Source organism: Narcine bancroftii, chromosome 13 (genome assembly GCF_036971445.1).
Source record: "Narcine bancroftii isolate sNarBan1 chromosome 13, sNarBan1.hap1, whole genome shotgun sequence".
NCBI lineage: Eukaryota > Metazoa > Chordata > Chondrichthyes > Torpediniformes > Narcinidae > Narcine > Narcine bancroftii.
The window spans coordinates 14220741-14235370 of NC_091481.1; the positions used below are offsets into that span (position 1 = coordinate 14220741).

The 14630-nt window shown below is 46.5% G+C and overlaps 1 protein-coding gene across 7 annotated transcripts in view; it reads right to left on the minus strand.

Moving 5' to 3' along the window:
* The window catches only part of flncb (filamin C, gamma b (actin binding protein 280)), a 65353-nt gene extending 54065 nt beyond the window's left edge, over nt 1-11288 (minus strand). For 4 of the 7 annotated variants that reach the window (XM_069908417.1, XM_069908416.1, XM_069908414.1 and 1 more), the window contains exon 1: nt 10724-11287. In XM_069908417.1, coding sequence (XP_069764518.1) covers nt 10724-11066 — 343 coding nt within the window. In that variant the 5' untranslated portion in view covers nt 11067-11287. Of the gene's footprint in view, nt 1-10723 lie in introns of all 7 variants that reach the window. The other 3 variants (XM_069908415.1, XM_069908411.1, XM_069908410.1) reach the window with 1 other exon arrangement.
* Between the last annotated feature and the right edge of the window lie 3342 nt (nt 11289-14630).

A 14630-nucleotide genomic window follows, 5' to 3' on the forward strand; every position in this document is an offset into this window, starting at 1 on the left:
CATGTGTCAATTACCGTATTAGATCAATGCCCTCTAATTACTAAATTTTCTCCCAGTAGAAACCTTCCATTAAATCACCTTAATAGTCTGCTCCAATACAAAACAATATGCAGTTTTTGCCATCTCTTCAAACAAGACAATTCCCTCACCACTGGACACTAATAAAACTCCTACACTTCTCCCTGTGACCCTGTCATCCTGGAGATAATGTTGTTCTTGGCACCCAAGCCACTATTCCAAAGGCCATATATGCTTTATAAACTTTAAATACAAAAACTCATACTATATTGCATTCCACATAGTACAAAAACAATTTCCTGTCTTCCTCCTTTATTATTTACAAAGAATTACACATGCATTCAATTAGTATTCCTGTAACACCAAATTATATAATTAAGCTCATAAATGCATTTTTGTTCTTTCACATAAAAAGCATCACTTCACATTTTAATGCATAAAGAACTATTTGCTCCAGTCTATCCATTTCTATTGGTATCCTCAATGCTTCATCTACAGACTTTAAAATAATCAACTATAGATGTCAAGCTCATTAATAAAGTGCCTCTTGTATTAACCCAGTGATTACCATTCTGTACAGCTCTAATCTTGGAAAAAAAATAATTTATCACTCCATGCAAGCTGCTTTCAGGTGGAATAGCTGGGAGAATGCGGCTCCGGAGCCGGCTGCGGGTATGTGTGAAGCGACATTCAGGTGGCAGCGCTGAAGGCACTGATCTGGCATCTGAAAGGTCTGCTGTGGGGAGAGGTGCCACAGAGCAAACACCGGCTCCTGTCCGCTGTGGCGGTAGTCCTGCCCGCTTTCAGATGCCTAGGGAAGCGGAGAATACACCTACCCGAGGAGGGTTGAGTAAGTACTCCTCAGGTCAGAGTTCTCTGTTTTCAGGTGGCCTCCCAACAGCCACATTTTGGGTATTTTAGGCAGCTTTACGTTGGGGTATTCTGGCCACCTGAAAGCGGCTATTATGTCCCCCAACTAATTTTACATTCAGGCTGTTCCTCTCTCTTCAATTCTGTTCAACAGAGGTTATTGTCAAGTGCCTTTTGAAAAGCATATGCGAACCACTCCTCTGCCCACAAAACCTCAAATTAACCCCAAAATTTGATTAGCACGTTTCCCTTTCACTTATTCGCCTGACTTCAATGGCCAAAATAGTTATGTTACTCATTATCAAAACAAAAAAGTTTCCACACTGCAGACATTGAGCTCATCGGGCTGAATAAACAGGTACACCACACATAGCCATTAACCTAAAAGTCATTACCAGAAGGGTTTACAGCATTGTATCCCTGCCAGTCATGGAAGATTTACCCATCCTTACCCAGATTGGTGCCTATTAGCTGGCATGGCTACAGAACCAATTTTCATACTGTACGATGACGATCTAACCTTCCACATCAGGTTGATAACTTTATACCAATTCATATAAATCTATGCCTCTAATTTTCAACCTCTCTATTGTGAGAAATATGCTCTTCCTGTTCATTCTATTTAATCGACCACAATTAGTTTCCCTTCAGCTTCCTCTGCTCCAAAGAAAACAACCCGAGGAACATGCAATCTTTCCTCAAAGTAAAGATTTTCCAGTCTTGGCAAGTTCTTCAAACTCCTCTGCAGTGGAAGCAGGTTCCTGCAAATGGGGTAAACCAGAACTGATTATTCCAATATTCAGATTGCGGTCCAGTTAGTGTTGCATACAGTTTTGACTTCATCTCCCTGCTCTTTGATTCAATTTCAACTTAGAAAAGGCCCTTGTGGCTTGTAAACCACTGCCTTTTGAGGATCTATGAATATGCTTCTCAACATTCTCCTGCTAAGTGAATATTCTCATACCATTGCACTCTCCAAATGCATTACCTCACCTTTCTGGATTAAATTCTGCTTAACATTTTTCTTACCAATTAACCAGACCATCAACATATAACCATATAGCAATTTACAGAACAGAAACAGACCATAATTAGCCCTTATCGTCCGCACTGATTTACATTAACTCCACTAGTTCCACCTACCCACTCCTTTGCCCACACCTCTCCAACCCCTTCACATCCATGTACTCATTTCTCTTCTCTCTCTTTCTCTACTAAATGACATCTTACCTCTGCTTTTCTAGCTTCTCATCCCCTATAGACTTATTTAAAACCTCCCCAAAGCAACAGAAAGCAGAGTATCTGGCACCAGAAGCACTAGCATTGTTAGATCAAAAAATCTGCCTACAGGCCAGTTAATCCTTTGTTATTGGTACTCAAATCCCTTGGCTGTTCAGCCTCCCCCTGCAAAATCTTCTGCTGCCATTCAATGGGTTCCTTGCCTTAGCACCAGACTGTACCATCCTGGAATCATTTCTGCAAACACAGAAGCAGTGTCCCATTGAATCCTCATGACCGTTGCTCTTCTGGCTTTCTGTACAGTTGAGTTACTCATGGTACAGTGACATTGGCTGTCAGCACTCCAGAAAGAAAATGGCTTCCGATCAGTATTCAGAGCCAAATACTGATCAGAGAACACATCCCTCTGGGATCTCCAGGACTATAAGCCTGCTTTTTTTTTTTGTTTGGGACAGCCTGGTATTCAACCAGTCCCTCCGGCTGGGGACTGATCAACCCACCCCCCACCCCCCACCCCACCCCACACACACACTGCAGCATCATCAACTGTCACTCAGGCTCTGACTCCTCCAGCTGACAGCGCTTCCTGCACCCACGTTTGTCCAGATGACAGGAATTGTCCTGGAGTTTCCATGTGACGCAGGATGTGCATTCCACAGGTCAGTGGTTTCCTGCTCCTATTAGATTAACATCGAACAGAAATAAATAGTTTGAAAACAAAAGACAACCCACCAATCAGCACCTTTCTTTGTACTGACTTCACATCTTACTATTTCCTGCTTTCTTGTCAGCCTCTCCTTTTATTTGGGGAGAAAAAAAACAGAACAGCACTCCTTCCACCAATATGGTCACAAGAGCAACAGTTAGAAATATTGCTCATTACTGACAGATGGTGGACAAGGCAGCTCTGATATGGGAAAGTTCCGGCCTGTATCTAGACAAACACTTAAATTGGCAAGATATGGAAGGTGAGGGACCAGGGGCTGTAAAAGAATCAACGTAAAAGGCCAATGGTCATGCTTCTGTGGTGCATCACTGGGATACCATCACTACATCTAGTCCACCGACCACAATAAAATCCTGTCACTTCACTCAGTCTTTCCAATTTCAAGATAAAGAGAGCCAAGGCCTGTTCACTCTTTCCTGATTTGTCTTCTCTCTCCTTTCTAGGATCATTCCCCTCATTTCTCCGGTGCCTTTGTATTAGGGTGAACCTGGCACACATCACTAATGACATTCCTTCAAATACATGGTCACAAGCAAGAACCACATCCATCTCATTTCAAAGCTTACATTCAGCACCTATGCTCTCGCCAGCAGTCTGTCACAGGCTGGTTTTAAATGAGAAGCGAAGAGTTAAACAAGTCGTCAGATGCTTGGGTCCAATGCAACGTGATGGAGAAAGTCCATAGGTCATAGAAACATAGAATATCCAATATGCAATATCCATAGGAAGTAAAGGGTAACCAACGTTTTGGGACCGAGTCCTTCATCAGGTATAAGCAGAAGCAGGGAGCGCTGATCTTTGAAATAAAGTTTTTCTCTGCTTCTCGTTGCATATGATAAAAATAAATGTAAATGCAAAAGTGTTCACTATTCAGAGTGAATGAAAAATACAATCATGAAACCAAAGCCAGAAGTTTGGATGACATGTATGGCCCTCTGATCATGGCTAATCATCAACCTGAGCTTCCCTCCCTCCACAAGCTCTTCGCCATTAAGACATGTATCTACTTACTCCCTGATTATATTTAATGATCACATCTCCACTCCCTTCACTGGCAGAGATTACCACAGGTTCACCACCCTCTGGGTGACATTTTGAATGATATGACCCAGATCCTGATCTCCGCCCCCAGGGTCAGCAATTTTCAGTCCTCTCTGGAGCAGATGATCTGTTTCTTGGACATCAGAGTTTAAAACTCTGATGAACATTTGTCTCATTAACTTCATCTTTCCTCACAAGTCAGCATTACCATCCCAGGTATCAAAATTAACTCACTGCACGGCAAGATATCCTTTCCAGTCCAAAGCTGCAAACAAAACTCCAGATGTGGTTGTGCCAAGGCTCTATGTAGCTACAGCTGGTGTACAAGGACATTCAGCTGCTGTTGAACCTCCCCTTACCCCAATCACCATTCTGAAATGATCTCCATTTCTATGTTCAAGAAACAAAGGATATAATCTCACATCTATCTATGTTAAACTGCCTCTACCAAGCATTTTCTAGCTTATCCGAATCGTCAAAAAAAAAAAAAATCACATTGCAGGTACGTGGATAGGAGAGATGTAAACAAATATGGGCTGAATACAGGCACGTGGAATTAGTTTGGGGAAAGAACCTGGATGGCGTGGACTTAGTTAGCTGAAAGCCCCGTTTCTGTTCTTTACAACTCTATCACTCAATGGGTTACCACATCTAAAGTTGTGAAAATACAAATAGTGGACAAACTCAGCAGGTCTCACAGCATCCATAGGAGGTAAAGATGCAGAACAATGTTTTGGGCTTGGACCCTTCTTCAAAGTCTCAGGCCTGAAACATCAGTTACATATCTTTACTTCCTATGGACACTGCAAGACCTGCTGAGTTCCTGCAACATTTATTTCTCCCCCCTACAGTCTCTAGATATGTGTTTCACCCACATCTAAATTGAAATACATTAAGAGCAGCTATGGCCCAAACACCAATTCTGCGGTAATCCATTTAGTCACTGCCTGCCTGCTCACTGAAAACAAGTTATTCTTACTCCATTTCCTATCTGTTAAATTCTCAAACTCTGCCAGAATATTGCCCTCAATTGATGTGCTTTAAATGTATACACAATCCTTGTGCGTCAGAAACCTTATCAAGCACCTACCGAAAGACTAAATAGACCAAACACACTGGAGCTTCCTTATCTAATCTGCAAGTTACATTCTCAAAATATGACAATAGATTCATTAGGCACAATTCCTCTTTCCTAACGCATTTTGACTTTGTCCAATCTTGTTAATGCTTTTCAAGTATTCCGTTATTGCATTTTCTCCCACTGTCAAAGTTGGTCTGCAATTTACTCTTTTAAGGAAAAAAAAAGTTGGGTTCTGCTGTCAGCCTCCAATATGTAGGAGCTGCTCCAGAGTATTTTGGAAGATGGCCATCTCCAAGGTGCCCTTTAGTACTCTTGGGTTTAGGTTATCAGGGCCCTGTAATCTGTCAGACTTTAATGCAAGATAAATTAACATTCATGCAAGTTTTCTTCAGGTTTCTGCCTCTCATTAGGCACTTGTTTCCCTCGCCTGCCTGGGAGGTTATCCATGTCCTTTACAAAACAAAATTCAAAGTTCATGTTTAATTGTTCTGTCAATTCTTTGCTCACAATTACAACTTCTCCCAATTCTGACTGTATTAGACTTCACCAACATCATTTTAAATATTCATAAAGACTTTTACTGCCATTTTTGTAGTGATTCCTGCAAGCTGACTCTTGTATTCCAGCTTCCTTTTTAAAAACACTTTTTGGTCCTCCTTTGCTAAAAAAAATGCAGGGTTCTTAGTTGGAGACATCATTTTTCTTTCACTAGATTCTACCTGACCTGAGCATTCTCTTCTTATTGCACTGTTCCAATTCAAAGAAACCAGAATATTCTGCAATTTTTCTGAGCAACAAATTGAAACAACGCGTTGCAAACACACAGAGAAATCAGCGCAAACACAAGTTTTAAGGAGGAGCGTAGAAATCACAATCTCCTTCAGAAATACTATGAACAGCAACATGAATTCTTGGAGAAAGGCAAACCCCAGACAACAAAATAAAAGGTAAGCAATAGGGTACTTTTTTTTTGCAGCATGAATTCAGTTAAAAGGAGTTGGAAGAAGCTTTGGCAAACTGTTGAAATTGAGATTGAGGGGGCAGGAAGGATAGAGAGGGAGGGGAGTTACCGACATCAAAAGTAGGTCCAAAGACAGTCAGGCACAAGAAGAAGCACTCAGAGATGGGAGAGGCCTGCACCACACTCTCAACCTCTACAAGATCAGACCTGGGCCACAAAATCCAGGCTGAGACAGGCAATGGAGTACAATTCTGCAGTGGGAATATTATCAGGGCTTTATTATGTCAGTCATTCCCCTATTTTTTGACATTATACAACTTAATCGATGCTCCTCATTGCCCATTTCACACATACAGAACAGCAGGAGAGTCTGTTACTCCAAAGTTTCCCATTTCATTCTGAAGCTGCTGCAAGATGACAGGGTCATGCAAATCCAACAAGCAGGCTCTTGGAAGGAGCAGTGCTGAGAAAGGAGCAGTGCTGAGAAAGGAGCTGAGTGACATTGCAAGCTGTCAAACTCCAAGGTTATCACTGACACATTCCTGCCAGCAGCCTGAGCAGCTGTATATAGCTCCTGAACTCAGCCTGAGGTTGTGGGGGGGTTGTGGGGGGGGGGAGGAGGGAGAGAAAAGCAGAGAAGGGGAGAGCAATTCAGGACAGGCGTGACTTTGCAAATGCACAGGGAATATTCTGGAAGGGCAACCCACAGAACTGCAGGTGATCAGGCAGTTGGAGCCTGGAATCTACCAATGGGGATGACTTCATGACTAGATATGGTCCTGGGGGTGGATGAATGAGTGAAATAGTAAAGAAAAAGTAGAAAATAAAAGAACAAATTATACCAGAGCCTTGGTCTATGGTGCAATTTGTAAGATTGAGACCAAGACCAACTGATTTTCCTTTGAACAAATGAACAACCTCACAGGGCCAAATAGCTGACAGCTGCACCTCTATTTTCATCTTCAGTACAAGGGCCCTGGGGCAATTTATAACTCATAACCAAGATTAAATAAGTGGAGACAAATGCTGAAGGTTGGGAGTCTTTCTGCTCAGTATTCAAAGCTTAGGGAGCAAAATCTTGATCCAAAACAATTTTCCACAAAATAAATACATGGATTGCACTCAAACTAAGGCAGCAGGATTTGTCCATTCTTCCACACCACACACTCTGTGGGTTAACAGATGAAAGCATCCAAATCTCCACTTATGTAATGTAGAAGAGATTATTGACAGATACTGCCTGACTAAATCAAGTGGATTGTTACAAGGCACTGCTTCATTACACTGCAAGAAGGTCATACAATCAATTCACAATCAACACAAGACATTAACATTCATGTCAGAGACTCTCCATCATTGCTCTACACAAACTTCAATCCCCGGTGACACATCAGTTGCTGCAATGATGGCAAAGCAGAAGATATTTCCCCACCAGTCCTGGTACTTTGTATTTTAAAAGCACCTTCCACGCAACAAGGCTGTACAAGAAACTTCTCAGAATCATTAAACAGGCAGAAATTTGATATCAAGCAACAGGTGACAAAACAAATTTGATCCAAGAGATGACTTTTGAAGAGAAATGCAGGGAAGCACAGAGAAGGAGTGTCAGAGTTGAGGTCAGCAGCTGAAGACAGAACGGAGGGAATGTGGTGAAACTGGGCGACGCAGAAGAGACAAGACGTGGAGGAATTTGAATCTCTGGGAGAAAGAGCTGTGGAGGTGGTTTGATACAGAGATGGGTCAGTGAATAGTGGGAGCACATTCTAGAGTGAGGGATTGCAAATTGAATATGGGGAGCAGAGTCCAGGACAACCTGATTTTTTTTTCCCCCCAAAGTAGCAGATGAAAGACTGGTCATAAGAATTTAAATGCAAAATTGATATTACCAAAGGTTTCAGAAGCAGGAGTAGAGGCAGAGAATGATACAGAGGTAGAGACAGATAATAATGAAGAGGATGTGAAGTTGAGAGTTCAGCTCTCGTTCATATAGATGATTAAGGATGTGAGCAGGCAGGCATCCCTTGACAAACTATAGCCAAAGAAAGACTGCTTTTCTGTTGCATCTTTTACAGTCTCACGTTATCCCAAAACCAAAGGAAATCCAACAATAGTTTAGGAATGATGACAGCACACTTCTAAAAGCAATGAAAAAAATGTTTTGAAACTGTTAATTAAGGGATGATAGTCTTTTTATCTTAAATATCTTTGTGTGCTCTTACAGGCAAACAAAAGTAAACCAATTTAAAGCATCCTGTATATGATAATAAAGGAACCTGAAATAGTTCTACAGGAATTTTGATGTGAGAGAGCAGGTAGTTCATTTGGAAGAAAGAAGCTCTGATCATGTCGAACTCAACTGAGGTGTCAGCTCAGGACTGTGTTCTCAATGTTCAAATATGAACTAACGACCCCAAAATTCAGATGCCACAACTGAATCACAAGATAGCAAGGTCCAGAACAGTCTCAGCCTTGAAGATCCTATGAAGATAAAGCAATCTCTTGTGTCATTATCTTCCTTTATGACCCCAAATTTCTATCAAGACTGGCTCTTCCACATCTTGCAATACTCTAACCACTTTACAGTGGCTACAGCTCAGAACCTTCGTTGTAATGTAGGAAATTGTCATAACATCAATACGATCAATGACCATCATTGGCATCAGTGATGAGGACATCGGGTAGAAACTCGCGTCTCTCGGGAAGGATGGCGCGACAGCCTCGCGTCTCTCGGGAAGGATGGCGCGACAGCCTCGCGTCTCTCGGGAAGGATGGCGCGACAGCCTCGCGTCTCTCGGGAAGGATGGCGCGACAGCCTCGCGTCTCTCGGGAAGGATGGCGCGACAGCCTCGCGTCTCTCGGGAAGGATGGCGCGACAGCCTCGCGTCTCTCGGGAAGGATGGCGCGACAGCCTCGCGTCTCTCGGGAAGGATGGCGCGACAGCCTCGCGTCTCTCGGGAAGGATGGCGCGACAGCCTCGCGTCTCTCGGGAAGGATGGCGCGACAGCCTCGCGTCTCTCGGGAAGGATGGCGCGACAGCCTCGCGTCTCTCGGGAAGGATGGCGCGACAGCCTCGCGTCTCTCGGGAAGGATGGCGCGACAGCCTCGCGTCTCTCGGGAAGGATGGCGCGACAGCCTCGCGTCTCTCGGGAAGGATGGCGCGACAGCCTCGCGTCTCTCGGGAAGGATGGCGCGACAGCCTCGCGTCTCTCGGGAAGGATGGCGCGACAGCCTCGCGTCTCTCGGGAAGGATGGCGCGACAGCCTCGCGTCTCTCGGGAAGGATGGCGCGACAGCCTCGCGTCTCTCGGGAAGGATGGCGCGACAGCCTCGCGTCTCTCGGGAAGGATGGCGCGACAGCCTCGCGTCTCTCGGGAAGGATGGCGCGACAGCCTCGCGTCTCTCGGGAAGGATGGCGCGACAGCCTCGCGTCTCTCGGGAAGGATGGCGCGACAGCCTCGCGTCTCTCGGGAAGGATGGCGCGACAGCCTCGCGTCTCTCGGGAAGGATGGCGCGACAGCCTCGCGTCTCTCGGGAAGGATGGCGCGACAGCCTCGCGTCTCTCGGGAAGGATGGCGCGACAGCCTCGCGTCTCTCGGGAAGGATGGCGCGACAGCCTCGCGTCTCTCGGGAAGGATGGCGCGACAGCCTCGCGTCTCTCGGGAAGGATGGCGCGACAGCCTCGCGTCTCTCGGGAAGGATGGCGCGACAGCCTCGCGTCTCTCGGGAAGGATGGCGCGACAGCCTCGCGTCTCTCGGGAAGGATGGCGCGACAGCCTCGCGTCTCTCGGGAAGGATGGCGCGACAGCCTCGCGTCTCTCGGGAAGGATGGCGCGACAGCCTCGCGTCTCTCGGGAAGGATGGCGCGACAGCCTCGCGTCTCTCGGGAAGGATGGCGCGACAGCCTCGCGTCTCTCGGGAAGGATGGCGCGACAGCCTCGCGTCTCTCGGGAAGGATGGCGCGACAGCCTCGCGTCTCTCGGGAAGGATGGCGCGACAGCCTCGCGTCTCTCGGGAAGGATGGCGCGACAGCCTTACAGCTCCAAAGACCTGGGTTCTATCCAAACCTCAGGTGTCATTTGTGACACATGGGTTTCCTCTTGGCACTCCAATGACCTCCCACAGCCCAAAGACACACTACTGTAAATAACACCCTCAGAGGGGTCCAGTCTGAAACTCTGGTTATGCATCTTGGCTGATGTTTGACCTGCTGAGTTTTTCCTCCATTGTGTTTTTACCTCTTCGTGCAGGCAAGCAGCCATGAGAAAAATGGCCAGATGGAGAAGGGTATGAAGGCCTCTCTTGGGTAGAACCCGTGACCAAAGAGCCTCTCAGGATCAGTTGTGATCTAACGATGGCTCATGGCAATGGGGCGAATTGGTGGTCCCTTCACCACACACGCTGGTTGCCCAAATCCTTCCTTGGAGTTTAAAGGAGTGCCAGATGAAACTAGATGGTTCCAAATGAAGGTATAGGCGAATTCCTATGTCGTAGAATCGGTTTGTCTCGTTTCCACCGCGTCCTCCCCACAAATTGCTCCTGCCTGAAGTCCCAATTAAATTGACCGACTGCCCTGGTCATAGGAACCGGCGGGCGCCTGTTCATCACCTTGGATACCAGTCCCCGCTCACTCCGGCGCCCCACCGAGTGCAAAAGGGGAGAGAGGGGGATGGGGGGGGGGGGGGAGTGGTTTCCTGCACCCCAGAGGGTGAAGTGACCCTCGGGGCACCACCTGGTTCGGGGGCGAGCGCGGGGACGTTAAGCGAGGTGGGCGGGGGATGTGCTCCTACCGATGGAGACCAGTTTAATCCGCTCTCGGTCCAGGAACTCCAAGGCGACCGACACGTTCTCCAACTTCATCTGACGGAAGTTGGGCCGCGAGTGGTACTTTCTGTACATCTTCTTCTGGCTCAGCACCTCGAGGAGGGCGATCAGCCTCAGGCCGTCGCTCAGGTCCTTCTGCAGGTCGCCGATCCGCTTGTTCACGCACTTGAGGTGCTCGTTGCACCAGCGGGTGAACGTGTTCTGCTGGATCTTCTTCCAGGGCGCGTCCTCCGCCAGGTCCTTCTCCGTCGCCGGCATCTCGGAGTCGTCGTGGCCGTTGGCGGCCAGTCCTTGGTGATCCAGCGACATGGTGGTCGGGGCGGGCCTCTCCAACTTTGCCCAAACTTTTGGTCGCGCTCGCCGATGCCGGTGGGCTGCTCTCCTCGCCGAGTGGTAGCGCTCCCCCCAGCCCGGCCGCACTTTTGAAGAAGTGACGGCTGCTCCGAGTTCACGTCAGAGCCCAGGATCGCCAGGAATCCCGGGGCCATGTCCATATAAACACCCCGCCGAATCGACTGGTCCCGGCCCGCGCCGCCCCTCCCCGCCCGGGGCTAATCATAGCCGCAAGCTCATTGGGCAGCGCTCCCGTGTTTGGAACCGCGAGGGCAGCAATGGGTTAATCTGTCTCCCTCCCCGCCTCTGAGATCGGCGGGGACGATGGCTCACCTCACCCCTCCCTCATTCGAGGGATGGGGCGGGGAGTCGCCAGCCCCAGTGTTCAATAGGTTAACTTTCCAGAAGTGTCGGGGAGCCTCAGAATATTCAATGGGTTCATCTTGAGTTGGCCTGCCCCTTTGCCCCAATTCCACGTGTCTCTCCCATTCAATGGGTTAAAATCCCTTCTTTGTGGATGAAACCTCAGGAGAGGGCGTGGGGAATCACTCCTGCCCCTTTGAATTTCATGGGTGAATCCTGCCCCTTTGAATTTCATGGGTGAATCCTGCCCCTTTGAATTTCATGGGTGAATCCTGCCCCTTTGAATTTCATGGGTGAATCCTGCCCCTTTGAATTTCATGGGTGAATCCTGCCCCTTTGAATTTCATGGGTGAATCCTGCCCCTTTGAATTTCATGGGTGAATCCTGCCCCTTTGAATTTCATGGGTGAATCCTGCCCCTTTGAATTTCATGGGTGAATCCTGCCCCTTTGAATTTCATGGGTGAATCCTGCCCCGGATGGAGAATATCTCACTCTCTTTCCTTGTAAACTCTTGCCCCAATTCCATTTCTACTGTATTATTAGAAAAAATATTGAAATTCGGTCTTCCACTCCATTGAATTGAATGAGTCCAAGGGGGGGGGGGGGGCCCTCACATCCACTGAGCTCATCTGCTATTTCCGAATATCTTAGGGTCAGTGTTAAAATAAGAGGTTAATTTTTACTCATTTATTTCTGCCCCCTCGCAATAGCTGGATGTATGTCCTCATTAACTGCATTTAGCACAAGACATCACTGCCTGGAGCGAGACATCATCACTCAGAAATGTAACAACCCACTATCGAACACTCCAGCAGCACAGCCTTTCACTTTAAAGTAATTAAATCTGTTTTCCTTCATACCTTAAAGATGCCCCACAAGCATCAGCTTCTGAATTAGTTGGGTGAGCTGTGTGTGACATTCCTCAAAGACCAATGCTGGGATGTCGAGTCATCTCCTTGGCCCCTCCGGTGCCCGATCAGTATCTGACTCACATTTCCTATCAGCCCCAACTAACTTTTCCAAGTCCAAGGCAGTAAATAGTTCTCTACGGACTATTACAGAGCAGAAGGTGATTTCAGTTTCTCACCTGTTCTGATTTCTCACCATCACCTGCATGGTTAGCTCCTGCAATTATTGCAAACACATTATTAGCATCAGCTTCTTCCATTTTAGGGACCAATGGATCCTCAGTTCTCTTCATGACAGAAAAAAAATCAAGTTTTCAATTTCAAATATGTTTAATATTAAAACATTGAAAAGCAAAATACATTCCAGTCAATACAGTTCTAACAAGATATGAACAGAGCCATTGTTTCTGATAACAAAGTACAGCAGGCAGTGGAGCATTGCTTAGGGGGCAGAACCTTTGTCCCCCAACTTTGGTCAGGGTGTGTAGACTTTCTAATTGGGGACACTGGTGCCCTATTTGTGTGTGGTGGGCAGGGGAGGGTTGTGGGTTAGAGACAAGGGAAACGAGCATGTCAAGGATTGTATTTTGAGGGAGCAAGGTTAAAGAGAAAGGGATCCCATTGCAATCTAATCCAAAGGAGGTGAGCATCATGTCCTGCTGGGTCCCATATCTGGGAAATCCTGGGTCTGCTAGGATCCATATCTCAGAAATATTGGGTTTGCTCGGGGTCCATCAATGAGGAATCCTAGATCTCCTGGTTTCTTCAATGGAAACCCCTAGATCTGATGGGTCCCATCACTGAGGAAACCCTAGATCTGATGGGTCCCATCACTGAGGAAACCCTAGATCTGACGGGTCCCATCTCTGAGGAAACCCTAGATCTGATGGGTCCCATCTCTGAGGAAACCCTAGATCTGATGGGTCCCATCTCTGAGGAAACCCTAGATCTGATGAGTTCCATCTCCTAGGAAACCCTAGATCTGATGAGTCCCATCTCCTAGGAAACCCTAGTTCTGATGAGTCCCATCTTCTAGGAAACCCTAGATCTGATGAGTCCCATCTCTGAGGAAACCCTAGATCTGATGAATCCCGTCTCCTAGGAAACCCTAGATCTGATGAGTCCCATCTCCTAGGAAACCCTAGATCTGATGAGTCCCATCTCTGAGGAAACCCTAGATCTGATGAGTCCCGTCTCCTAGGAAACCCTAGATCTGATGGGTCCCATCTCCAAGGAATCCTGATCGATAGTCCCCATCACTTGGGAGTGCTAGATCTTCTGCTTCTATCACTAGGAAACCTAGATCTGCTGGGTCCCATCTCCAGGGAATCTTGGCTCCATTGGACCCAACTCTAGGATGTCAAAAGGACAATGGATTGTTGTATAATCTGTTGAAGGAGTGGGGGAAAGAGTGCCCAGGATCCTCCTTAACATTTCTGCTGAGCAGGAGTAGGTTCAAAACTCCCATCTCCCTACATCCCAACTCTCGAATGTTTAAAACAGCATCATTCTTAACCTCTTGACTGGGAGAAAACTTTGGCTTAAAAAGATTCAACCATTCTTCAGAACCAGTTTTCTGCTGAATCCCATCACTGGGGACTCTTTTACTATCTCTAAAAGACCTGGACTATTAAGAAGTTCTATGTCTAGGGAATGAGATAGCTTCTCTGTAGTCAGTATTCCCCAGGATTTCAGAGAGGAGTCACCATTACTACAACTACATCTCTGGACAGAAGTGGGGGGCTGAAGTCCTGGATTCTCAAGAATCCCATCTCTTTTATGAAAGCCCACAATTCCTTGGGACCTCATCTCTGGCTGGGAGGGTCCCAAAGAAATGTAGATAGATGGTGATGTTGCCTTCTAAGCAAAGCAACATTCGACATAACAGCAGATTACTATCAACCACCTTTATGGCAAGCATGGCCCTAAGAAAGCAATGAAGGAAAATATGTGCAACTTAAAGGATCCTTTATTCTTGGTCCAAAGGGTCTGAAGCTATGTACCCAGTTAACATAGGAAAGTGAAAACAATCTTCCTTTAGATTGATCTACCCCCAGAGCAGGTGACCAACAGTATGTTAATAAATGAGTAAAAGGGGTCAGGTGATATTCACAAAAGTGTGCAATATAAAGAGAAAGAAGGACCCTCAAAAGCAGGTCTTCAATGCAGTACTGGCTTTACCCCCATTTTACAAAGGAAATAATTGCTTACTTAAAATACAATAACAATCAAATTACCTGCAGGAATAGTTATACAACATTTATAATT